At 47.3% G+C, this 27721-nt stretch overlaps 1 protein-coding gene across 2 annotated transcripts; it reads right to left on the bottom strand.

Annotated features, from left to right (window-relative positions):
* Window positions 1-540: 540 nt before the first annotated feature.
* LOC144730018 (uncharacterized) lies at window positions 541-27721 on the bottom strand. 2 transcript variants are annotated; one of them, XM_078610472.1, is made up of 5 exons: window positions 27506-27721; window positions 24892-25980; window positions 23260-23306; window positions 17005-17078; window positions 541-7191 (listed from the first exon to the last, which is right to left on the bottom strand). In XM_078610472.1, exons 2-5 carry the CDS (start codon window positions 25839-25841, stop codon window positions 676-678), a joined length of 7587 nt encoding a protein of 2528 aa, XP_078466598.1. In that variant the 5' UTR covers window positions 25842-25980; window positions 27506-27721; the 3' UTR covers window positions 541-675. The 2 variants fall into 2 exon arrangements, with proteins under 2 accessions (XP_078466598.1, XP_078466599.1); XM_078610473.1 differs by lacking the exon at window positions 27506-27721 and having other exon boundaries at window positions 24892-25981.

Below are 27721 nucleotides of genomic sequence, written 5' to 3'. Positions count from 1 at the left end.
TTTGACGACGTGGAAGCTGCTTCAAACGATCCGAGGAGGCTGATGCCAACAACAAAACAATTAAGGGAAAAAACACAGCTTCACTGCAACGCCTTGAAATGTACGGAAATAACGACAGCTACTGCACACAGTCCGACTGCACTTTGTAACTGCTGGACAATTACTTATTCCCCCCATATAAAATCCAGAGCTGTTAATGTCTTCATCCTAACAAAAATATCCCAAATCCTTTTATGCACATATATGTTACATTCAGTTAATCTTCTACCATTACGCAAGAAATTATCACGCTATTGAAGGTGATTTTTTTAAGTATTCGATGCCAGTATGTTTTTTTAAACACGCTATAAATTATGCTTTTACTTTGTAACTGCTCATAGTTAATGGTGTGTGCATGGTGTGGGTTTGAAGGTTTTTAAATGTTGTGCAAGTATGGACAACTGATCTATTGCTTATAAAAATAGACTAAGGATGACTGAACGCCAAGTCATTTTACACTTTTTACAATATATCCTAAGTACTAAACAGCTCACAAACAAGGAGAACAATCCCTCAGATGTAATCTATCAACACCAAATTGAGATAATTATAAATTGGCATCGTTAACATTATTGCATAACCTATAACTGTACTTAAAACCACTTTTAAAATAACTTCATGTCAAAATCTAGCTATTCACTCCCCGGGTTGATACTGCCTGTGACCGGACTCTGTTATCTCGTTCTCGTAGTAAAGGACACCCAAGGAAACAACGTAAAGTGCGCAACACACCACAATGTCGTAGTGGTACAAGGCCACGAGGAAAACGACAAAAGCGAGGAAGTACAAAACCTTCTCGAACACCTGCTGCAGCCGCTTGTAGCTCGGGCTCACGTCCGACGCCACCGCCGTGGCCGACGCCACCCACCCCCTCCTCTGCCTGACCTCGCCTCCCCCCCCAGAGGGCTCGGCGGCGACATGGTCCCAGCCCGAAGCTCCGGGCGGGGAGTCGTCGTCCTCGACGAACGCCCGGCTCTCATCCTCTTCCGGAATCACCTCGTTCACGATGATGGTCGGGAACGCCGGCCTGGGCCTTCTTGGCTTGGGCCTCGCTTTGTTCGCGTCAGGAACCGGCTGCTCGGCCGACTCGTCGCCGCCGTCGCCGTCGGCTGCGGCGCCAGGGCGCCCTTCAGAATCGCCGAACGCTTGAGCCGCGTGGGACGAGTCGGGTCGCGAGTGATGAGACGAGTGCAGATCGCCTTCGAGCGGAGGAGAGCCTTCGGTCGCACGTGGCTCTTCCCGTTCTTCCGGACTGTCGTCGGCGATGCCCCGCAGCGCGTTTCCCACGATCCCCTTGGTCTCGCCGCATTCCTCAATGATGCTGGCGAGGACGTCTTTTCCCTCCGCGGAGTCTCGCAGTGTGAACCGTTCCACTGGCTGATTCACCTCCACGAGCATGCTCTGCAGAATGTCCCGGATTTCTCCAACTTCGGTCAAGAGGCGAGTTTCACAGAGCTGCTCTTCCTCCCCAAATGCTTTTGACGGGTCACATGCAGAGTCAAGGTCAACTTTGGTGGCAAGGTCATAAATTCCCCTCTTTGACATTGGCAATTCATTCAACGATCCCTGCGACACTTGGGCCTCCTCAGAGAGGCTTTCATCTGCGACAGTATCTTGTACATTTAATATGTAGTCACAGCCTGCTTCAAGCACATTACTCTTTACACCTACCGCTTCCATTTCATCACATACTGGGAGCACTTCAACTTCAGGCTCTGCCAAGACAGAGCCAGACACGGACAGACTTTGAAGTTGCACTTGCGGATCCGAGTGAAGAAAGATGGTACCTGTTGATACTGCTTGCTCTCGTTTCAAGTCAGCCTTCTCTTCTTCCAGCTGCAAATCTACAACATTTGTTTCCGGGTACTGCTTTTCTTCGTCTTCTTCGAACGAGTCTACATCTTTGTTTAGCTCCTCATACGCAACACGAGGCTCCAAATCTTTATACAGTTCTTGGTTCTCAAAACGCAAGTCAACCCCATCATCCTCATCATTATCCCACACATCTTCGTCGCCTTCTCCCGCTGCAGGCGCATCTTCTCCGACCCGTTTCACCTCCTCAGCGAGATGCTGCTCCACTGGCGACTGGGGCACGGCATCCTCGTCAAGTAGTCCTTCATTAATCCTACTCGCCGGACGACGACGCGATAGAGGCGGGGTTTCAAGTAACCACTGGTCAACGGATTCTAGTTCAGGAGTTACCGCGCCGTCCTCCTTGCTTACGGCCGGCGCAACCGAGGTGAGTAGCAACCGAGCGGGTTGAACGACGTCTGCAGAGGCCTCCAAATCACGAGTTCCTTGAGTACACGAAGACGCGGCAAGAGCATCCCAAGGGGTTTCCAAATCGGCGAGTTTCAGCAGAGGTTTAAAAGCAGAGTTTTCGAAATTAGTCTCCTCCGCGAGTTCGTCGCCTTGTGCATCTTCAAGGTGGGCTGTGGGCACCATCTCCTCCCCTTCAGGCTGCGCGCAAGGCCCTGCGCAGTCTTCCTCGCCCTCCGGTAAACATCGCTCCGCCAAGCCGGCATCGTCTGGCGACACCTGCAGCGTGGCGGCGTTGGCTTCCAAAAAGCGTCTGACGTTCTCTTCCACCATGCCCACGATCCTGTTTAGCTGCTCTGGCGTAATGATGGGCTCCGCCAGGGCATCAGTTTTATCGGTCCCCTCGGCCAGAAGCACGTGGGTTTCACAAACGGACGTTTGTTCGTCGTCTTCGACATACTCTCGCCTTGTAAGGTCATGTTGAGTTCCGTTCCCCGCAGCTGGATCATCAGTCACGCTCGAGTCAGCTGCCCAATGTTCCTCCAGTGAATGGGTTCGCTCCTCTGGTGGAGTCTTCTCAATGAAACTTGTTTCTTTCAATTTCAGGAGCTCGTCCACGCGTTCGTTGGGCACAGCAGATGTTTCGGGGAACCACTGCGTTTGGATTGGCACTTTTGGAAACTCTAATTCGTGCTGGTATTTGATCTCTGGGGTTAAATCAGGTGTCTCCCCAAGTTGTCCTGGCTGCTCTGTCATCACGTAGGATTCTACAGCTGAAAATGTTTCAAGAAAGGGTCTATTCCAAACTGTTACTTCCGTGGATTCAAAACCTCTGTCTCTGGGCTGCGGTTCAACAAGAGAGGATACAGCTTCAATTTCCTCACTGTCTGGCAGGTCGACTAATGGGCGAATCGCTCCCAGCAATGCCTCCTGAATGGCCTGAATGTTTAACGTCACATCTGAGAAGTCGTGATTTGGCTTGAATTGCTCCATATAGTGCTCTAGATCGGGAGCTTCTTCAACATCCTGATCTAGTTCAGCATCGTCGTCTACGTCGGACAGATTACAGCTGCCCGGTTCAACAATGACGCTCGCAACACTGACCTCTTCGTTTATCTCACACGGCGACGCCTCTCCAAGTCCCACTGCGTCCGACATGAACTCGGACAGCGGCACTTCTTCATACTGCAGGTTCAAGTCGGAGGCACCGACAGGAAAGTGTGCATCGGCGTCGCCGCTTTCGAAGTAACGCTTCACGCTCTCTTCACCCAAGTGTGATATTTGGGTCTTCTTTTTTACCAAGACGTTAGCCGTTTGAACGTCAACCTCCTCCTGCTCCTCCTCCTGCTGCTGCAGTTCCTCTCTAAGCACATCAGTCGGATGATTCTCATGCTCCTCCGCGACTGCATCGTGCACGTGACGGACCCTTGGCGTGGAACTCGTCGGCAGGCTTTCTGTAACCGTCGCCTGCAGTGCGAAATCATTATAGGATGGATACTCCTGTGCCACAGGCCGAGTTTCCTGCACTGAAAAGTTCTGCTCGATGTCAGTTGTTTCTTGGACTTTAACTACATCACCAATGGGCTGGTGAGGCAGTGGAGATGCTTCAGTGATGCACAATGTCTGGTTTGCCACCTTTAGAAAGGGGTCTAGAGCATTGTCTTCTTCTTCAGCATTAGATAATGAATCCAGCTGGAGTTGCTCTAAAACAGCAGATTGTAAAATGCACTGATTATCTTCTACACTGGGTACCAAGTCAGTCACAGTTTCAACAGCATCTCTCGCAATGCTTACATCTTTCTGAATGGGCTTTGGAGGGACAGCTGCGAATAATGGGTCGTCTTGAAGCTGCACGTGTGGTTCTGAAAAGATCATCTCCGAACTTTCCACAAGGCGCGATTCTGAACAGATCATGTCTGAACAGATCATCTCTGAACTTTCTAGAAGGAGTGGTTCCAAACAGATCTCGGAACAGATAATCTCTGAACAAATCATCTCTGCATTTTCCATAAGGCGTGGTTCTGAACAAATCATCTCTGAACAGGTTTCTGAACAGATCATCTCTGAACTTTCTAGAAGGAGTGGTTCCGAACAGATCTCGGAACAGATAATCTCTGAACAAATCATCTCTGCATTTTCCATAAGGCGTGGTTCTGAACAGATAATCTCTGAACAGATCATCTCTGAACTTTCCAGGAGGAGTGGCTCTGAACAGATCTCGGAACAGATAATCTCTGAACAAATCATCTCTGCATTTTCCATAAGGCGTGGTTCTGAACAAATCATCTCTGAACAGGTCTCTGAACAGATCATCTCCGAACTTTCCAGGAGGAGCGGTTCTGAACAGATAATCTCTGAACAGATCATCTCTGCATTTTCCAGAAGGCGTGGTTCTGAACAGATCATCTCTGAACAGGTCTCTGAACAGATCATCTCTGAACTTTCCAGGAGGAGTGGTTCTGAACAGATCATCTCGGAACAGATCATTTCTGAACTTTCCAGAAGGCGTGGTTCTGAACATGTCATCTCTGAACAGGTCTCTGAACAGATCATCTCTGAACTTTCCAGGAGTGGTTCTGAACAGATCATCTCTGAACTTTTCACAAGCAGCGGTTCTGAACAGATCATCTCTGAACTTTCCAGAAGGCATGGTTCTGAACAGATCATCTCTGAACTTTCCAGGAGTTCTTGGACTAGTTCATCAACCGGATAGGCGATCCCGGCCAACCCCTCTGCAGGAACTTCGTGCTCGCGGTCAGCATGCATTCCACGCGCGGGCACCCACTCGCTACCCTCGTCCAATTCTTTAGCGGAGACGGGAGACGACTTCACGATCACATCTTGTGTTACCCCTGTTACCCACGGTTCCTTCTGCAGCGGTGGACTATCGGCCACCCAGGGGGTTTCCTGGATTGGCAGGGTCTGCTCGACAGCCGTCTCCCGTTCTTCCGCCGCCTCGGCTGCACCGGCATGCTCGTGACACAAGGAGGTCGGGTCGCTTGGCGTGCACGAAAAGTCACCAACAGTTTCGGCTTCCGGTGCTGCACGAGCTTTTCCATCACTTGAATCCAGCAGCACCCCCTCGGTTGAACTTTCCACAGCTGGCGTTTCTTCCACAATTTCATAATCTTCCCAAGAGTCCTCGCTCGCTGGATTCAGATCGGTCTCAGTATGCCCTTTGGCCATTTCATTGCCCTGGCAGACTTCTGGCGAGTGCTCTTGGCTGACATTAGTTGGGGTTATGGAGTCCTCGTCCGAGGTTTCGTGCATTTCCTGTACCGATTTGTAATCACCCAATGCCGCTTGTTTTGACAACACATACGCACAAGGAGGAGCCAATTCTTCACCCAACTGCACGTCATCACAGCTTGTATCCATTCCGACTGGTTCTTCGGGGCGCAAAGACTCCTCCAATTGCCCTCCGACATGAACGCACGATATCGAGTCGTGTTGCAACTCCTTGCTATTTCGACCAAAATCTGCAGGAGCCTCCTCTGCGTGCTGAACAACGGCGTCTGCAGTATCGAGCTCGCACTCCGAGTGTTCTGTTGGAGCACGATGTTCGTGCAGACGAGTTGAGTAGGAAACATTGGCCATCTCAAAAGCCTGCAGCGGCATGGAGGCCACTTCGGTCAAATATTCACTGCCTTTGAGATCCGCCGGCAAGACTTCTTCATAGAGACTGGCATCTTCAGTCTGCACCGAAACATCACACTCGGTCACTGCAGCCCTTTCAGCAGCAGCAACCACATGATCATCGACGTCCACCGGAGCTTGCGGTTCGTCACAAACGTCCAATTCCGCCTGTGCCTCAAGTGCTTCATTTGCGTCATCTTTGGAGTAGTTCAATTGCACGTCTTTTTCCGAGCATCCCGCGGCGGTTGTTCCTGGTAGATCCACGCCCGCCGCTTTGTTCCCCTCCACGTCCCAGCCCTCATCCACTCCGAGCGACGTGGGGGATTCATCAATGCACTCGCCGGGGTTAGCAGTCGTTTCAGCTTCACCTACAATCCGGAGGTCCTCGTAGCTCTCGTAATGCGAGTAAGCGTTTTCCGTCGGCCTGCGCGCCGCCGCCGGCGGCACCACTACCACCGATTCGAAGGCGGCGTCACCATCCGTTGGCATGTTCATGTTGAAGTCCGCAGCCGGCTCCTGCCGCAAAGTGCTCATCAAACCCTCGGCACTCCCCTCTGCGCCCCGCTCGCTGGCCGACGAAGGACCATCACCAGAGGCGGCCTCCCCCCCTACCTCTTCGTCGTTCTGGACCAGCACCCTGGAGCGATCGTCGTCCAACTTGGTGGCCACTGGCAACTCGCTCCTCACAACAGTCTGCACGGTGCTCACTTCGACCTCCGTCATCTTGGCGAGCTCGACGCGTCGCTGCGCCGCGCCGGTTTCGTTTCGCGTAGCACGGTCAGGGTCCTCGTTCCGGTCCGCATCAGCAGATGGCTCGACCATATCAGTGGCGTCCTTGGAACTTGCCAAATTATCGTTGCGCGAATCGGCATCCCGGTGCATCATCGAACTGGCATTGTCCAACACATTATTATTCTCAGAGTCGGCTTCAAAATTAGCAGCCGGTGAAGTTGCTTCGCTTGAGGAATCGTCAGTGTTGTCATTCCCTTCCACGTCGTCGAGGCTGATGTGAGAGAATGGGTGAATTCCACCCTCATCTTTCATTTTCTTGCAAAGAGCCGCGATTCGCTTGTTTCTTGAAAATCTGGACCGTTTTTCAGGCTTCTTGATTTCTCCAGTGTCTGCAGGCGTTTCAGCATGGGTGCCCTCTTGTCCTCCGACATGCAGCCTAAGTTCCCGGTTGTTTTCATTTCCTCCTCCAAGCACCTTCTCTTCTCCAGTTGGACTCGTCACCATCAGCTGCAGCGGCACAAAATTCTGCAAACAACAGTTTGAAACGGGTCTTATTAATGAGATCATCATTATGGATGCATTACTTTCGCACCGTATGTAGCCAACCGTCCTCAGGTGCGGGGGAAGGAAAACTAAACACAAAAAGCAGTTCTAGAGAAATTAGTTTACAATCTAGATTTAAGTGCATAGCCCTAGATGGGGCTTCCTAATTTTGGAAGAACATTCCAGAGGGCCACAGAAGCACATCTGAAAGAGCGCGATGCACTGTCCGTCTTTGTTCGATGACTAGCCATTAGAGCCATATTATTACAATACTTATCAACATAAGCCAACAGAAGTGTGGAATAGGCATGTCTTAAAGTGTCATCATCATCACCAAAATCGTTGTCACCATCAATAAAACCATAATTTGACTTTTGTAACAAGATTTACTGCCTGTGATATTCTGACAACAGTCATGAGAATGACATTAAGGTCAAGGTGTGATTTAAGAACTTGACAAAAGAAGGCTATCAAGTTAGCCTGCGATAAACGCGAGCAAAAAGTTGCACACGTAACAAGTTTGATCAAATAATAATTATTTTTGGATTGCCATTGGAAGACAATGGTATATATACTTCGGGAATAGTTTGAAAGCAGATTTGAAGCACACAGATTTCTGTTAACTATTTGATACTCATTATCTGGGAGGGAAATTAAGGGATGCGATTTCAAAAGGAGCAAATATCAAGGGCTGCAGAGAAAAAAATACCTGCCAAAGCGAGACGTAAAAATCTAAGTAAACATCACAAGAGTAATACACACAAAAGATGAGATGGAAAAGTGTGTGATAGTGACCTCTAGATCGGTTCTTCCATCATGCCTTGCACGTCACATCACCACACCGTACGTGCGGTATATATAAACGCACATAGAGCCGTGTGTTAAACCACCAACTCGAAGGAGTAAAAATTGCGGCCATATTATTTTAGACAGCAGCATTGACGATAACCGTACAGTATACCGGTTTCATCCCTGTTAGGAATCGCCGGGACAGTACAGCAATTACCGCCAACTATTGCTGCCTTGTGCCTCGGAGGGCTTCGTGTGGACAAGCCCTGCCTGGGCACTGTGGCGACCGTTTGGCCTTGCCGAAGGGCGACAATAAACCAATTCCGATGCTTTTTTTTTCCCCGTAATAGAAACTCGGTCAAAAAAGTGTATCCAGGAAGGAAACAAATAGGAATAACAATACACGCAAAAAGGTGATTCATAGACCAGCAAATGAAAAGTTACACGAGCTCAGCGATCCGGTGACCACACCACACACGCATTAATTTTCATCTCATATTCACCGGCAGCTGTTCTGTGTGAAATGATGGGACTCGGCAGACTGTCCAACTATGAGCTGAACAACAGGAACTCCAATCCAGAAATAAGACCGATTAAATGATATTTCCCCCAACGATGAGAAAAAACTAAAATCCGTTAAAATATAGGCCAATGACACCCGGAGAAAGCTAACGAAGCCACCAGACAGAAGAGGTGACTCGGGACTGCAGACGAAATGCTTCCGAGGGAGACGTAGATGTGCTTTGGTGGTGGCACGGAGTATTAGGATTAGTCGGGATGCTTACAAGTTATTTTTAGTATTGTTACTAATAGGAGGTGGTAGGCCGTGGACTTTTGAAGCAAGGAAATTGGTTTTGCTCACTGTAACTTGCTATAGTTGCCACCAGTGTTAAATTCCCCAGTATTTATATGATGAAGCTGGATGATAAAACACAGGAAATAGCACAACTACCTATGGCACACACTCATACACGAGTTATGCCGTTTTGTGCACAGACATGCATGAGTGTATTCTAAAGAGTAAGACAAAGAAAGCAGCCTTGCAATTGATTTCTCACCCCACTGCCGACAGATGGACCTCCACTAGATGGAGTTATGGAGAGCTCCTCAAGAAAGGGTGTTTTTGCCTACTCTTCCACACTGGTCTGACATATTGGAAAAGGTGGGGGTGCCCCACAATTAAATGCCAACATGCGCAACCTGCCCATCGACTAACCGACGCACCCATTCATACTACCGAATGGACAGAGGTGGGGATGAATTGATCAACTGCCGCGCCGGGAGATTGAAATGACCTGGTGACCTATGGATTGAAAGCCCCGCGTGCTAACCATTACACCAAGGTGGCATCGCGATTATAAATTATATCCTATCTGTGCTGGCCAAGTCATATGTTGAGGTGGAGTCACATCATTGCAGAATTCTCACCGCTGTCAGCAGAGGCACATGACAGACGACACCACAGAACCACGTCTGGAATCTCTCCAATCGGCCTCTCACACAACACTGCACGACGCTCTTTCACAGTCTATAGCAGCATTTTTCACACATTTTTCAGGGGCGGGGGGGGTATACACTTTCGCCGATAAGACATCATCTGTATGAGGGCCGCCACACATTTGAAACCATTGGGTGTTTGACAGCATGATGATGATGGGGAGTGATTTCACATGTTGTGTATTGTCGTGGGCCACACGTAAGGGACCACACGAAAGGCCGCCAAGCGAGTCGCCAGTGGCCCACGGGCCTTGCAAATGAAAACCACTGCCCTCAGAATTGTTATTTAAATATTCATCATTTGATAAATTTCAGTTTTACCTGGGCAGAGCTGAATTTAGTGAAAAGCCAAACCTAGTGTTGCGCAATTTTGATTTAAAACTTTCGTGACTGCAGGGATTACTATTCTTGGTTCTTTCGGTATATTTTAATATTTATTATTATTTTATTATTTCCCTTCTACGTGACTTTACCGAAAGAACCAATAATATTAGTGTTGTGCAGTCAATGATGACCGAGCTAAGGACAAGCAACTCACTCCTTACACTGCTAAACTCCAATTTCCTGCCATCATCGTTTCTGTTCCCACCCAATTTTTCTAACCTTGCTAAAATCAAGAAATGTCCTTATCTATTACACCCTCTTGATTTAAAGCTTTCGTGACTGCAGGGATTCATATTCTGGGTTCTTTCGGTAAAGTCACGTAGAAGGGAAATAATTAAATAATATAAATATAAAACAATAAAAATGCTCACGACGTTTCGACTGCAACACAAGCAATCATCATCAGGTGTGAAATCCACAGCAAGATTTTTTTTTTCAAATTTTCTTGCTGTGGATTTCACACCTGATGACGATTGCTTTGCGTTGCAGTCGAAACGTCGTGAGAATTTTTATTGTGACTTTACCGAAAGAACCAAGGATATTACACCCTCACCTATTACACCCGTCCATAGCGCTGTTTGCTGCTGGCCACTTGACGTTTTTTGTGGCTTTAGGTCCGTGCCCGGTGACCGTGATAGAAAAAAAAAAATCTGGCTTGATAAAAACATATATCTGGACAAAATTAAACCCAGGATCTCTCTGCAGTGCAGGTTCAACACTCAGACAAGTGCAATGAGAGCCATGTCACATGACATCTCTCCAGTGTTCATGTTGCGGTGGTTGTGGCAACAAGTTGCGCGTCACCTCCGGTCGACCAACGACGCGGGAAATATTGCCGCGCCCTGCACACCACATCCAGTATACGTCTCGCTACGGCTGTCATATTTGGCAGTTGGTTTACAGCAGCTGTTTAATCTTACGGAGAATGTATCAATTCATCGATTAACATCGATTCTTATGTTTATGATACGAGTATTGAACAATGCTTGTAAGAACCGATTATGTTAAATTCACGTGTCTTGTTGCCAAATAATAGAATGGACCTCGAATTATGTCGAAAATTACAAACCTACTTTATACAAATGCCTTCCAGGCAGTTATCGGAAGCCAAACGGTATGTTTTAACCCCCTAAGGAAGGTAGCAGGGTCTGCATCCTGCTGCCATAACGTGTTGTTTTAAGAAAGGTGCTTCTGTAGTGCCTGCAAGCACACGTAATAAAAGTAGCAATTCAACAATGCAATTAAAATATTATGCTCACATGCCTTCATAAAACTGTACAAGTGACAATTATTTAAGATTTGGAAATGTTGTCTTTAGACTAGTGGAATGAATCAAATTAAACTAGAGCCACAAAACAATTTAATTGTGACCCCGAATCGGGACAATCAATCTAACTGTGGGGAGGGTAAATTATTACGAGCCTAGAGGAGAATCTTTGACTATAAATCAAACTTTTCAAGGAAAATATTTTAAAAAAATCTTTCAATAAAGTAACAGCAGAAAGAGGGAATCATGCCGTGGTTAATGGTTAGCACACTGGACTTTCAATCCAGAGGGCACCGACTCGATTCTATCTCCCGGCACGGCAGTTGAAACAACGTTGCAAGTTTCTTAAATCCCTCCACCTCTGTCCACCCAGCAGTAGACAGTTAATGGGTTCGCCACAGTTAAATCGATCGGCAGGATGCATATGGCGGGAAGTGTGGGTCACTCCCACGTATTCCTATCCATCAATGCCCTTTTGCGGATGTCTATAGCACTCCCTCCAGTGGAGGTCCTTTGACAGCAGTTGGCTAAGCAAGCAAATGCAGAGCTGCACCTTCAGCTAACAGGAGCCACATTCCCTTAAGGGACTACGGTCTTGCCACGATAAATACCAAATGCATTCGCTCTACCCTTCGTGCCAATCTGTTCGGGCTCGTCATGCTATCTCAGCGTGCAGATATAGCTGCGTGGAATGAGGAGGAAAAAGGGAGATGTGCCTTCGTTTGGTCGGGCAGCGGGACAATTAACAGAGCGTTGGTACAAATTGGATCGCGCGCCTTTGCCGTCGATGCACTGCAACAACAAGGAAATTGCAGCAGAGCCCCGTTAATCACGGTTGACCTGCTTGGCAGTCACTTAAACCTACGTGCGGAGCGTAAACAACCGGGACAATGAAAGGGATGTGCAGCCAGGCTGACGGGCAACGTAAATTTGGACGGTCGTGCTCGGTGGCTGTTGTGTGAACCGCAGTCGCCTGCCAGGACATGAACCACGTGGCACAGACAGGCCCTGTTAGAACGGAGCGTAATTAGACTCCCAAGTCGGGGTTAGTTCATTCAAATGGTGGCTGTTGCAAGTAAATAATATTCCGTCACGGGAACGTGGAACGTCCACAAATGGCTCGGGTACAGCAATGAAAGAGAGTAATAGCTGACGAGCATTTGGACACCTGATCGAATAGACTTCTTCAAAGGCAAGTCTGAAAATTGTGTAAATTCTATTCAGTGGCAGCTTAGGCCAGGCCCTGAGATGAACGGCAGTTACGTCATTCATAACAAATAGCCATCACGATGTAATTCTAACAATGCTTGCTATCTTCTTGGTTCTTTCGGTAAAGTCACATAGAAGGGAAATAATAAAATAATAAAAATAAAACATAATAAAAAAAAAATTCTCACGACGTTTCGGCCACAACACAAGCAGCCGTCCTCAGGTGAAGAAACAGAGCTGTCGGAAAGACATTGGGACGCTGTCTTTCCGACAGCTCTGTTTATTCACCCGAGGACGGCTGCTTGTGTTGTGGCCGAAACGTCGTGAGAATTTTTATTGTATTGTTTAATTTTATTCATTTTATTATTTCCCTTCTACGTGACTTTACCGAAAGAACCAAGAAGATGAATCCCTGCAGTCACGAAAGCTTTAAATCGAAAAATGCTTGCTATATTCGTATGTATAAATGGACCCAAGGTCTAGCCTGGGGCACCATCTTACGAACACAGCAGTGTCATCCACAGTTTTCTGTTCACAGCACAGAGTGAATAACATTTCGCAGAATTGGTACATGGGCCAGTCAACTCTTAACGTCTAGTGAAATAAAAAAAATTCGACCACATAATCATGCCTACATACAAAAGTACGTAGGCGGACCAAACATTTGCGTAATTTCCTCCTTGTCAATCTTATATTGCACCACGGCAACTTCCCCGAGATAGGAGCACGTTGAAGCTGGCACAACTGTGGGTTTTGTAATAGTTTCTCGCTGGATGTAACTGCGGCAGACTGCATCAATTACAACCTAAAAAAAGGTTTGAGACTAAGAGAATCCCATTCGGTGAACAGCTTAGCCATCCATCCCCCTGGGGCGAAACAAAACTACCGACAAGCAAAGGGGACGCACTCGCTGCCTCGGGACAAGTTCATTTTTGCCGCTATACATTTCCACATGAGGAGCCATTTTGTTGAGCTATCATTTGTGGCCAGGTCGCTTCTGAAAAATCTTATACTTCAATGGGCTTTATTTGGTGAGATATTCAATTGTTTAGGTTTTTTTGTGCATATATTTTTACCGATCCTATACTTTGCACTCCTATCGTGTTTTTGTACTGTTGTTGTAACGTTCTGACCTGCCCCCTACTTGAAAATCTGTGAAAAAGAGCTTCATAGCTCATTGGCTTCCTCCAGTATAAATACAGATTCTGATTTTCCACCACCACTACCACCACCGCGCTCAAGGCAGCCAATCAGGATGAGCAATGACCCCAAGGGATCGCTCAATCCGGGCGACCGCTTTGGCCGTTTGCCTTTGCGCCGCTCGTGCGTGGAAAAGTTCGCCAGACGAGGTGGCGCATAGCTGGAATGCAGTGCATTAGAGGCAAAGGTTATGGGACCACGTTATCGTTGAGTGAAGCTCATCCTGGTGGCCAGCAGTACGCTGCTTTTCTGCTACACGTTCTTTGCTTCGGTCCCCCAGAAACAAAATGCTCCTTAAAATAAAACCAACCTCCCGCCCCCCCCACCAAACATTCATGACTTTTTAACTCGGCCAGGCTTTTCGTGGACACGGGGAATTATTATTTAATAACAAATGTACACATCACTACACATAGCGACAAGTGTACGAAGCATTGCGTTAAAATACAAACGGGTGGCAGCACAACAGTGAGCGCGCTGTGCTGCGAACCCGGTGACACGAGATCATTTCCTGGCCGCGGCTAACATCAGTGGGAGCCAAGCGACGTCAGAATCGTTCCTACAGAACCCGGCCTTCATCAACCTGCACTGACCAGGGTGGTGAAGTATGGTCGCAATTTCCAAACGGAGGCCTGGTGGATCGCAAATGCCCGGATTAAATTATTCATGGATTTTATTTGTTTCCATTAATTGTAACACACAGCTTTTAAGAGAAACCGAAAATCGATCTTGGAAGTTTGGTGTGATGTGGGGCAGCGGTTGGCAGTGTGCTGCTTTAAACGCTGCGACTCATTCCACTCTTGAACCTTATGGCGGGACCCCGGGGATCTGATAACCCCCCGGCTCTCGCATAAACTGCGTTGCGACGTAATTTTATGTCTGTTGAAGGCAAACGATAAGGCAATCTATTCCTCTCGACGAGCTCGACACGATGCGCCAATCAGTTTTGTTTATGACTACGGCAATTTTGGCAACGACGGGTGCTTGGTGAAGAACGAGAGGATTGATATTTGGTGGGTCGTGGCATTTATGTGCGCGGTGGGACGGAGTCGCCAAAAATTAATTACGATTTTGACTTCCGTTTATTCGAGACCCCGGGGTCCCGCCATAAGGTTGATCTGACCCCAACGAGTTAAGTTTAAGTTTTTTCTCAATTGTCCCACAGGCCTTATAAAAGACTAAACTTTATTTATCTTACCAGGGTGTAAGGACCACTGAGCTGTATAGCTCTTTGTTCAGAAGCGACCTGGACACAAATGATAGCTTTACGAAATGGCTTGCCATGTGCACATTTATAGTAGCCAAATACTCTAAATGTGTGATGATGATTCTAAATGCGGAGGGATAAACCGGAGGACCCGGAGAAATAGCCACGTGACCACGGGGATAGACAACATGCAAACTCCAAATATACAAGCATCAGGGTCGGGATCGAACCCATGACCTCTTCTGTACTAGGCAAGGGAGTTTACATGTATGTTTAACTTATTTTGCACCGCACGTAGCCAGCCGTGCTAAATCAGAGGTTCGGGGGAAGGACAACAAACTAAAACAAAGCAGTTCTAAAGAAATTCGTTTTCAATCTATATCTAAACGTGCTTAGCTCCAGTGGCTTCCCGATACATCGGAAGGAAGAGCGGTTCCAGACGGTCGCAGAAGCGCACCCGAAACATCCTCGCCACCCCAGTGGCGAGGATGTTACACCACGCACACGGACAAGAAAGGGCACGCGACCTTTCCTTGAAGAGCCCCCCCCCCTCTCCTTCAATGTGCCCTCTGCTCTGACACCAAGGGCATTCTCCAGCAGACCAGCCAAGAGGCAGCTGTGCTTTGCCCTTTTACGCTGCCATTTAAAATCTGCTCAGAGATAACCTGCACAAAGCACTGCTTAAAATGCAAGAACTGCAATTTAGACTGCGCATGTCTGTTGTGTTGCAGGACTCGGTGCTATGAATCACCCCGAATCTGGGTTGAATTGCTGTCAATTAACACCGACAGTACAGTGGTGTTTGGATATGGCTTGGGTATCCCCTAAAGTTAGTTCAGCCTAATAAATCATACCTGGTGCAAACATGTGCTCACAAACAGCAACTACCCTAACAGCCTATAAAGCTAAATTGAGGATATTTGCACGTGTGTCTGGCCATGTGTGTGCAAACTCTCATTAAATGCCCTGAGATTGTAAAAACAAACTTTTAGAGGCCTTGGCCAACATGAAAGTGCTATCAATTTCACAATACTTTTTTGCTTGCCAGCCATGGCTATGAACTCGATGAACCCGGGACACATCAATATGGCTGGCTGAATGGAAGTCGATAATTGCAATACTGTACTGTGTAAACACACACACATAGGAGCTATAGTCGTTATGGAGCTGCTGCAATTACGTGGGGAAAGAGATTCTTCATACCCACTGTGACATGTTACGATTCATAATAAAAGCTTCTCGTAGAGATAAATGCTTGAACTCTGGACACGCGCAGTACTTGATGTTTATATGCACACACGTGGCCATACTATTACACCCCTTTAACCAAAAAATCCTCCAAATCTCAAAACTAATACATGGCAGTCATGTTTAATAAATTCCTGTAAAAAAGGGTTTGCAATGTTCCCAAACTTTATCACAATTTGTCTATCAGCATCATGAAACAAAGTATCCATTTGGATCTCTCACGGGAATCTGCTGTAATAAAATGACCCACGGAAGCAGATATTGCAGAGCTACTTCCGAGATCCCTGCAAGCGACCTCTGGGCCTCGCACACACGACAGCGGGCAGCACTTGTCCCACCTGCTCCGTCACAGAGCGTAACGTCCGTCGCATGTCAGCCACAACGACATGTCATTCTGAGAGGCGGAATTTAGTCTCATTCCTAATTCATGACGAGAGCAATACCCTGATGGCACCACAACTCACCATGGTTTCCTTCCTTCTGCTACAGCCTGCGGCTGTTGCAAAGTCAACCTCCTCTAACCTCCAAGGTTTGCTTCACTGTTGACTTGTGCAATGTATACACGGTTCTGCATCACACACTGCATTGACACAATGTATAGTTGTGTACGCAAGCAAAATCCATTGTAGGATTTGAACTCGTTTTTTTTGCTGCGCTGGCTTAACGCTGTGAGACAGGCACAGCGTTAACCAACCGATACATCCCCCCGGCAAATCAAAGAATTCTTACAATTAGGTGTTAAGTCAGGATTAAGGAATCAACACCATCTCTCATTAGTTGTTTCTTACATTGTATGGTTTCCTTCTGCTATTATCCTAAATGTTACATTTTAGCATACCATGTGAATATCACTTTACAAAATCGCTTCTTGCGTGCACGATTCGACGAACGTATCACGAGTGCAAAATTTGCTTTAATCCATTAAGTCGATGCCTTACTACACGACTCGTATACGACCACGTTCTGTGGAGTAAACAGCACGATGGAAATGTACCTCCATTGAACTGCTGGGCTTGAGATGGCTTGGGTGAAGTGGGTCTGAAGTTCCAAGATCATTCACCTTCATGTCTGTGGGAGAATGGCAACAATATTAAAGACGCTCTTCATTCAATCACATCTTATACAGTCTGTATTACTCAAAGTGTTCTTGTGCACGATTTCCAATGAACATCAATAATATTTCATGAAAATGTTGAACAATTAATTGGAATTAAAAGGGTGCATAGCTTAGTACTTTCTCTTACGAATGTCAATACGCAACTGAAATGCATTCATGCCGAGTATGAATTCCGAACATTATATTCAATAACAAATCGAATACAATCGATGAAATCCATTACTTCCGCTGGATAAAACACCTGCCAGATATCCTGTTAATGCTATAGTGCCACGTGTTTCTGGGTTGTACCACTCGCGTCTCAGCTGTATCAAGCAGCCTGGCCAATGAGCACAACAAATCCATCATTATAATTTAGGTTATTTTAATGAATTTGGTAAACATTCCAGCTCTGGCAATTAAAATATCGGTTTGGCTGCCATACGACGACAACTTCTCTACGGCAGGGCATGTGGGAAAGTGTCGTGCTGCTAGTGTGGAGGGGACCTCAGAAGTAGTTCTGCAACATCTCCTTCTGCTGGCTAATCACCAGCACTAGCTACCGACACCAAAAGTCGTCCGAAAAAATTGGGGACAAGGACGAGAAATTTCCTCTGACATTAGTGTACAGGTCTTGAGACAGACACAGACGTTGCCTTAAAAACAATCCCAATATTTTCTTCCACTATGTCATGCAAAATAACCTTCAAGTAAGTTTCCAATGTTGAGATAAAAATAAAGTCAAGCAAGGAGCACTGCGTTGTGGAATACAATACATGCTGCTCGGCACAACGTCCAAATGTCGTTTCTCTACTCATTCGGTGTCATTAGCTCCGCCGCAGAAGCATCTCCCGGCACGAGGAGCGAAACGTCAGACATCACAATGAACGACGCGTGTTCTTCAATCCGAAGGAGGCATCGGAGGGAGAGCCGTTCGGCACCACAGCGATAACAAAACCCATGCAGCGGTACAACAAGCACACTCGAATCGGCGAGCGGTATCCAAGTGGGTCAGCAAAGCAACTGTAACCACATTCCTGCAGACTTTACAGTGGCTCAAAGACCACAACCCTCCCTGCTACAAAAGCGAAGTCAAGGTGGGGGAAAGGTGAGCTGCACGGGGGTTTGTCTGCAGTGTACGGCAAGGACGTGTTTACATTTCGGAATCAACGTTGGCGTTTTGAGACAATGCCTAGGTTTGTGCGCCCGCCTGCGTAGCTCGGCGTGTGAGCCTGGGCGTTTAACTGGAAGGGGTTTTATTCTGCAAAAGGACAGATGCCTTGGCGGTCAGTTAGTGTTGTCAGCGTTGGCCCACTGGCTGTGATATTTTTAGCGCAGTCAGAAAAAACTGCAGTACAGTGCAGAGTATTACTTTTCGTGCTCACGCCAATGCACTGCAGCAGTTGCAGCGAGAACATTTAACCCCCAGAACCAGAAGATCAGATTTGCTTTACACCATAGTGTTGTAATTCATAATAGTTATTTTGTAGCCCTCATTTTATTGCATGCCCTTTGCTCAAAGAAGTGCCCGGTGTTGTTTTGCAAAGGGGAAAAAAGGTTGGAAAACACATTTGTAGGTCAAGTAAATACTTCTCCAATTTTAGTTGCGGCCAGATTTAATTTGCAACATGGGCTGCTACACCAGAAATCAATTCTTGGCAATGTCAAAAGTTAGGTCACCATTGATTTGCTGTAAACTAATTCCACAAACACTTGTTTAAATAAAATCTAAATTATAAGATTGCGATAATTATAAAAAAACATTAACAATAATATTTACAATTGACGGGGGTCTGGTAAATACAAAACCATAAACATAGTCGGGGAGTATAATAAGTGGGCGTATGTCAATACCCCCCTAGAGACTGGGCATGGTTGAAAAGACTTGGATTTGTTGAAATGCCTCGGGCTCAGAGCCAGACCAGCGGGTCAAACAAGGCAACGCGACAAGCCTGTGTGCCAAATAATGGGGGGGGGGGGAAGCCACACACATAATCCATGGATTTTTATTCCTGGACGTGGGGGGGGAATCACGAAGCTACTTTTCACCCGGAGAAAGCAACGTGCACAGGAATTGGGCACGATGAGGTTTGGTGGGTTATTTCATCTTGCCATATTGGTCTCTTCATTAGCCATGCATAGGGGGGGGGGGTGCAACGTTGCAAATGCGCCTGCTCAATGATGGCACGCGGCCAAGCAGTATACAGTGCTTTGCTGCAATGGGCTCCACGGTTATTGCCCAGCATGGGGCCCCAAGCAAATGAACACGCTGGGCCGTTCGCCACCAAGGTTGGTGTTTGCACGAAAATAAAGATACTGCTCCGTGGCGTAACTTGATATGCAGCGCCCACAACACGATTGATAAGGCAATGAATGATTGGCCGATGAAATATGACCATGGCACGGGTCACCAATGGGACGGATCTTGCGAAGTCAACTGACATTTTACCATGGTTACTCTCGTAGTATAAACTCGAGTGACAATGCCATGCAAATGGCTAACGTATACTACTGGTCTTGTACATTGTGAAATGGGTTTTGCATGTCAAACAACAATGTCTATTCAAATGTAGCATTATGTCTACGTGTTTAGTTTATGCAATTTTGCATTTCAAGCCATCATCAGACATGGACTTCATCCAGCATTCGATTGACCTCGCCAAACCACAGTCATCTCGCCCGCAACTCCTCAAGCATATTGATCGGGCAGGTTTGCAACGTAACACTCATCTAACTAGTTGGCCTTGAATTGCAAACAACACCTCAGATTAGCACGGTGGCTACCTAGGTGCAAAACAATTTAAACGTACATACACGTTTAAATACGCATATTTGACAAAATGCGAGCACGCGTTTTGTCAAAATGAAGCACCGCATTTTATCGAGCCGCGCGGATTACAATCGGATCCCAGAAAGAAAGATTCACGTTTCAGACTTAACGCTGCGGAATTACGAGCTTCGGCCACATTGCTGTAAAAACATCCTATTATGGTCTTGGACTCCACTCAAAAAGGAAAGAAAGTGGAATCTAACGGATTACCATCATGTTCATTGTAACGATTGCAATGATAACCTTGGCAAAATACCTACACCGAGGACAGCGCAGTTCACATGCCAAGCCACTGCGCCAGTCTGTACTGGTTTGGAAGTTTGATACCTGCAGACCCAGTGTAATGCAGCGAGGCATTTCCAAAATAAATTATTCTGCCCAAGCAAAAGTCAGAGACCCCATCACCCATGAAAGGAGTCCCCCAAGTGCCCGTGCCATTGGCCAATAGCCAACTTACAAAAAAGATATTTTAAAAAAGCTGTCAATAATTACCGTTTTCTTTACAGTATGACATGCACTTTTCTCCCCCCTTGTATTTTAAAACAAAAGTAGTTGGCACATCTTATAATCCCAGTCAGTGTTGGTTGTGTGTAACCAGAATTGGAAATCTTGAAAATATAACATGAAACAATATACAGCTCTTGTTCAAATCCGCTGCTGGATGAAACCCCTCCCGTACCATGTTGGCTTGGGGGGGGGGTGACTATGCTTCACCATGCTGGTCTGTGTGGATTAGGGAAGGTCGTGGTGGTGGTGGCGTGGAGCTGGACACCTGAATGTCACCCAGGTCCCTAATACCAAAAGAGACTGTAGGGCAACACGACTCAAAAGTTGATTTTCAGGGTCTTTAAGTATTAGGATAATTACACGTTAATTAACACAATTGTGGCACAGATGAACCAAAATACCTTGCCGATCTCGTCTAAGGGGACAAACCATCACGTGAACTCCGGTCTTCCTCGCAGTGGCTTTTGGCTAGCCAACGAACAAACAGTCACTGCTTTCAGATGCGCTTCTATGGCCGTCTGGAATGCTCTTCCTTGTGATATTAGGAAGCCACTGGAGCTATGCACTTTTAAATATAGATGGATAACTCATTTGTTTATAACTGCTTTTTACGTTTAGTTTGTTGTCCTTCCCCCACACCTCTGATTCGCAGGGTTGGCTACGTACATACATAGAGGTTAGCGCACAAATTGGGCTACCCGAGTTTGATTACTTGCCACGGCTGCCAGTGACAAATTAATCCGTCCTGAAAGACTGCCCCCTCACACACACCTGTCCCCCTCTTACCAGCCCACATTGACCAGCATGGTGAAGTATGGTCACAACTGACATGGCTTGGGGGAGGCCTTTAACCAGCAGTGGATCGATACGTTTTTACAGAAATATGTTTTTCTAGAATTGTGTTCACACTTTTTTAAAACGACAAATGCACTTCGCAGAAATGCATTTATATATTTACACGCTCTAACCCAAAAAGCCTCTTATGGATGATATTGGTCACGAAAGCCTACGTATTAAACAAAGGATCTCTCCCTGTACGCTGCAGCTGTTGGAAGACGAAACTTTACGCTCCCTCCGTCTCCACGAGACTTCCCCACTTCAAAACGAGGGCTCGTTCCCAGCGCCACCCCACCACCAATGGAGCAGTAACCTACGCACAAGTAATGTTAACACTGGCACGTATTGTTATTTATCGCAAATGGGAGTTTAACATGACAATAAATAGGCCCTCAACAGTTCGACTCTTGGCTGCAGCTAGGACGTCTGGGTTAAAGAAGAAACTCATTAACATCTCGGCCCAGTAATGGCCACAGGCAGTGATGTGAATTACAAAATAGAGTCGTGCTGGAAACTCGCTTTAGTTTGCACTTGTTTCAACTGCACATGCAGGAATGCGCCCGGCCGTAAAATATATACAAGCAGAAAGCAAATGCCCCAGATAACATAATAAGGCAAGGTCGATGTGCAAAGACAAGTCTGCAACAAGTCGTCGTGTGTTGGTTAAATTGACCAAATATTATTTAGGAAAAAGTCAACGACACGCGTTGCAGTTTCCCTTTCAACGAGTTAAGAAAAATAACACTCGGGAGGGAGTCCGAATTGGCAGTGGAGAAGCTAAAGCTGAAAACACTTTTCACCACCTTCATCACGAACACCGCCTTGTCACCAATAAAGAGGCACACATTGGTTGATGCATTAGCTTACTTTCAGTCAGAAGGCGACGTTATTAACAAACGGCAGTACAGTAATGAAAACATAACCTTTGGGCAGTCTCAATAGCTCAGTGGCGACGCTATGAACATTGGCACTGCAGTGTTTAACTACAATCATGAAGCGGTTGCTAAGAAGCAGCTATCAGGAGCCACGCAGCGGATAGTACACGCGACCTCAACACATTTGCAAGGCAGCAAATTTCACAACTTTGAGACCATCAGTTGACCCAAGCCATCATCATTTGTTTTGGGTTCGGTGAAACGAGCACCGCCCCCGGTTAAAAGGAGGCCGAATCACTTTGTGCAACGATAAACAGTGGTTGCATTGTGGGTGGACTTGTCCCTGCTATACAATAATGTGCAATTTCAAAAGGATCAAGATCACCATTGGAGATCTACGCCATCACACACGTATTTGAATTGATATTTGCGTTTCATTACAGCAGTATAAATGCATTGAAATGTCCACATTTACTCCCCGGTAAGGATAGTTGGTGCTTGCTTTGGGGTTCAGGGAGTATGCCCATTTTTAGAACTGTGGAGAAATACATTTCCCGAGTGGCAAAACGTATTTGCACAAAGTCAATGGTCCACTTACTGCATTGTAAAAGGAATTCGTTGATGTAGAGTGCACATAAAATACCTCCATATATTTTGTGGGCTATTTTTGCCAAGTGACGTAGCCAGATTTATTTATTTAAATTTAGCACAATGCTGCACTCGCAACAACTGAAATCATGGTTACTCAGTTCCTCTTGCACGAGTAATACATTTCAATGCACTCACCTGGTTAAATAATGGACAATACCTGCCAGCAAAAACCTCTACTTACCAACTCTTATACAGTGTGTTTTAAAAAGATGGACCCAATTTCAAAGATATAGCGATGTCAAATCGGGTCCATCATTTTTAAACACCCTGTATTACTCTTTGGTTCTTTATTATTAACAATGATGTTAAACAGATGGATCGTGCTGAACGCAAAGTTTTATTTTTTAACAAATCTAAATCCGCTGTTATCAAAACACACATGTTGCCCACAACAGATGAATTTCGGCGATTCGTCATTTCAACCAATACCTTTACACGTTTTAATCTCCGTACCGTCAGCGATGTCCTCGGCCTGCAGTGTCTCTGAAGAGGGCTCCCAGCTGCAGAGGGCACAACGAGAGGACCTTAAAACCCCAATCCAAAAGCATAATCCACATCATATTAATCCGCAATCATATTACCCACAGCTCCTATTATCAGAGGGAGCTGCAAAAAGTCCTGGCATCCACACCATTATTTCTCCCTATCTACAATTATCGGTTTCTTTTTCTGTCTGCATTGCAACATGGGTTCATATTATTCACAGTTTTCGTGGATTTAGAGGCAGCTACCGGCAAATTCATCCTGTTATCCGAGGGGCCATGCACCAGTCTGGAAGGAGCCCTTATTCCAGGCATGCAATGTGGGAAATTACATCATAACTCCTATTATCTGGGAAGTTTTTTCTGCAGATAAGAGAAGCTCATTGGAAAACTCATCCTTTCAATCACGTGTTTTTTTCCGTGGATAAGTGGATTCAATTGAATACAATTGGGTGATGTTCATCGCCGCAATGTCATTCTAGAACAATCAATTTTACTGTATCGCATCCCGAATGAAAAAAAATCTGCATTTGTTTTTACCTCCTGTCCAGTAACACGTCAAGACGAACAGGTGTTTTGGCTGCACGAGATGATGTAACTATACGGTCTATGATAAACAAAACCTCAAGAAATACTCATGCAGAACTGAGATGAAAAAATACATGTTAAGTGTGACAGCAACTAAACCAGGCAATTTGCTAATTGTATATAGTGATTGACAACTTGGCACTTGAAACTATTGTGAAGGTATACCAGAAAAGCTGGCCCAATTCTATCTAACATAAAAGAAGAATACTGTTAGTGTACTAACCATATAATAGAAGATATATTCTAACAGGTCTCCAAATCATGAGGCTACGGATTGGCAAGTGTCAACAGTTCATTATTATTTTTGGGTGGAAGATGGTAGCCTTCTCGCGGCCCACCTGTTAAGTGCCTCATCGCACGACTAATACCATCACTTCGGCCTTTTTGGAAATCGTGTATTTTCTATTTCAAATGTGTAAATCGCGTCCAAAAAACGGTCCTTTCAAGGGCCAACTGATCAGACAGACTTAAACTTGGACGTTTGATTTGCACACTTGCCATACGCTAGAGAGATTATTTCTGTGGTTGATAATATACGCATCATCAATGTTGAGAATGTACAACTTTGTGAAAAGCCACGTGGTTTTAAACCACATCCCCGAAATGAGACTGAGCGTTTTAGTTTTTTTTTACAATTATTACATTTTATGGCCAATGTAAATTCCTTCATTGGTTGTAAAAATACAACCACAACATTATAGATTGTCACCATTCGTAAAAATAAATAAATATATTTTGTATGGAATCCACTGGCCTCCCTTCTAATTTGTGAAAAGTCAAGCCAAATTTTTGACAATATTTTAAAACCTGCCAGTGGCATTTAAATCACGGCCGTAGCTGCCATTCTTCTTACACAGGACATGGGCAGCAGAATGAAAAACAAGGGGCAGACCGTATAGTTACTCAGTTTAACATTCAACATTAAGTTAAAGTTTGTTTCAAATGTTACTCTGGCCGTACCATCCCCCCCCCCCCTAATGTAAACACTACACAGAAGTATCTCACCACCACGCACCTTTTCGTCTTGAGACAGCTCCTCAAGTTCTTGTCTGCGGACTCCTCCTCAGCAGCAGGTGTCACCGCCGCTCCAATCCCGTCCACATCATCTGCCCAGCAGCAGACGAGGCTGTAGTTCGTCTGCCCATTGTTGGCCCAGAAGGAGCCAAAGGGGGTCTCAAAACGCACGGCGAACTCCATGGCGGTGCCCTCCAGTGCCAGGAGAGGTGGCAGCGAGAGACGGAACGCGAACTGGTCCGTGGCGCCATCGTTCGAGTCCAGCACGTACTCGGCAAGGAGGTCGTAGAAGCTGGTCCAGCCGTCGAAAGTCCTGCGGACGAACACGGCTTTCTGGTAGCAGATGTTGTGCACCCTCATTAGAATCCGGACGCACAGCGGGTCCTCCTCTTCAACGGTGACAGACTCCAGCGCCACCTGATTTGCACAAACCTCGGCCAGGAGGTCGGACCTGCTGGACGGGACATCAAAGTTGGGTTTCAAAAAGAGGTGGCCTTTGCACGCGGAGGGGGGCGAGATGGGGGAGGTCGAGTTGGTGGCGGCGCTCATCACGTCGCAGCTCCTGAATCTCAACGTCAACCTCCTCATCACATCGTCGTCGGTCTCATCCCGGAGCGGGTCGAGAATCGCTTCGGGGACCTCCGGCACCTCGGCTTCGTCGTAGAACTTCACCGCGGTCAGCTCCAGTCCAAAGTTGTCCGCAAAGGAGACGCGTCTCCTGGGCGAGCCCATGGAAGGAGACGTAGGTATCAACGGGCTCGTTGGTTCCGTCCCACTTCCCACCTCCAGGTCGTCGTTGGAAGATCGCCTGGGCAAGCGTGGCGACGACTTGGGCAGGAGATGGAAGGCACCCTCCTCTCCCTCGTCCTGATCTTCTGGCGTCGGAGGACACTTGGAGTCTTCCTTGCCATGCACGCTCAGGAGGCCATCGGCCGACATGTGGAGAGCCATGGTGGACGAGCCAGTAGGTTGCTGCTGCTGCTGCTGGTGGTGGTGGTGAAGGCAGCGTACTCGGCGTCAAGTTATAGTGTTCGTGCACGGCGTCAAGACTTTGGAACTCGAGCTTCTGGTGACTTGAAGGTCTTCAAGTCTGTGAGAGCAAAGCCAGAGAGAGTTACACCATCAAACAAGAGCTAATGAGAGAACATACACAAGTTGCAATTGACGATAAAGTTGCAAGCGAGACGCACACGTGGGCCACAGTGAGAGAGAGCGAGAGAGCAAAGTTAAACACAGCTCTAACGATGCGACAACAAAGCCCAGCCCGCGTGTGCGGGAGAGGAAAAGGCACGCGAATCAAACGAAACTCAACTCGCGCTCCACCTCGACAACGCTCGGCGCGGCCAAGTGATCAACCTCCCAGGCACGTGGCCGTGCTCCACATCGTCACCTCCTCCTCCTCCACCTCGAATGGAGGTGTGCAGCCGGCGTTGAACAATGAGTGGCAGCTCTCGCAAAGCCTGCTTGGTTCTGGTGGTTGGCAGCAGTTAAAGAGCCGAAAGTCGAGCGTGGGGGGTGAGTGATGCTGCTGGTGTAGAACGTCGGTGGCGCTTGAGGAACCGCAGAGTTGACGGCGCAGATTGTTCCGAGATGGTGGACCCCTGGTGGAGGTGCTAAGGTGATGGAACGTTGGGCTGGATGGGCCCCCTCTTCGCCAATGGGGAATCGCAAGTAGCCTCGTGAAAAGTAAAACAATAACCCGCCGACGACTGAAATGGTGGAGTCGGTCGTTGCCGAGATCGAGTCTCGTGGTGAATGGAGCACAAATCGAGATCGATCGCTTCGGCAGAGCAGCTTCTAGAGGACGAGCGGTTAGGCAACTTTTAATTGGTGGTGGTTGTAAATAATGGTTCCAGCAGCAGCAGCAACAACTGATGTTGTTGTTCGAGCAGCACGGAAGGGTGGGTGGTGCCGATGGTGGTGGCGGCTGCGTCTACGTGCGAGCAGACAGCCCCCCAGTAGCTGTAGTCCAGCAAGAGGGGAGGAGGGGAATGCTGCTCCTAAATTTAACCCAGCTCCATCACCCCCCACCCCCCACCACCACCAGAGCGAGAGTCGGAGAGCTCCGCTTCAAATAGCCTCTTCGGTGTGCGCAGCTGTCGCTCTCCCACTGCCCCTCGTGTCTCTCCCTCTCTCTCTCTGTCTCCCTCTCTATGTCCGTCGCTTTATTCCCCTGCAGGCAGCGTCAGACGACGACGTTCACAACGCATGGAGCGAAACAGCAGCAAAGTTGTGACGAGAGGGGCGACAACGCCGACGTGGAGGAGCTCTCCTCCCCAATGGCACGCCACTTACCCCCCCCCCATACACACACACTCCACGTGGGGGTGGTGGTGGGGGTGTGAGTGCGGTGTGTCTCTGCGTCGTTATCCTATTACATTTACCTGCTGCTGCCAATGCTGCTGCTGCGAACCCAATTGAATAACTGCTCATCTATCACGCACGCGAGAGGAGGTGGGGTGGTGATGATGAGGGCTCCTTCATTACCGTGCCGAGCGCAGCTCTCCAACAACATCAACATTATCACAACAACAACAACATTAGGGCGACAACAACAACAACATCATTGCTACTTATTACAACTCTCACACGCGGAGACAGCGCGCGTCGCCCACCCAGCACGGCGGTGGTTGCCGATGCTTTAAACGACGAACACTGAACACGCCGCTCCTCGTCGTGTCGTCCTTTATCTCTGTGGTGTCGTTGCCTCAATCTCTCCACATTCGCCTTCTTCCCTCCCGGGCGGCATGAGAGAGCGAGCCACGGGCGATCGGCGTTGCTCCGGGACTGCTGCAGCGGCAGCCTCGCAGTGCCCCCCACCCCTCTCTGTC

This window comes from Lampetra planeri, chromosome 34 (genome assembly GCF_965212315.1).
Source record: "Lampetra planeri chromosome 34, kcLamPlan1.2.h2, whole genome shotgun sequence".
NCBI lineage: Eukaryota > Metazoa > Chordata > Hyperoartia > Petromyzontiformes > Petromyzontidae > Lampetra > Lampetra planeri.
This window is presented reverse-complemented; position numbering and strand designations above follow the sequence as displayed.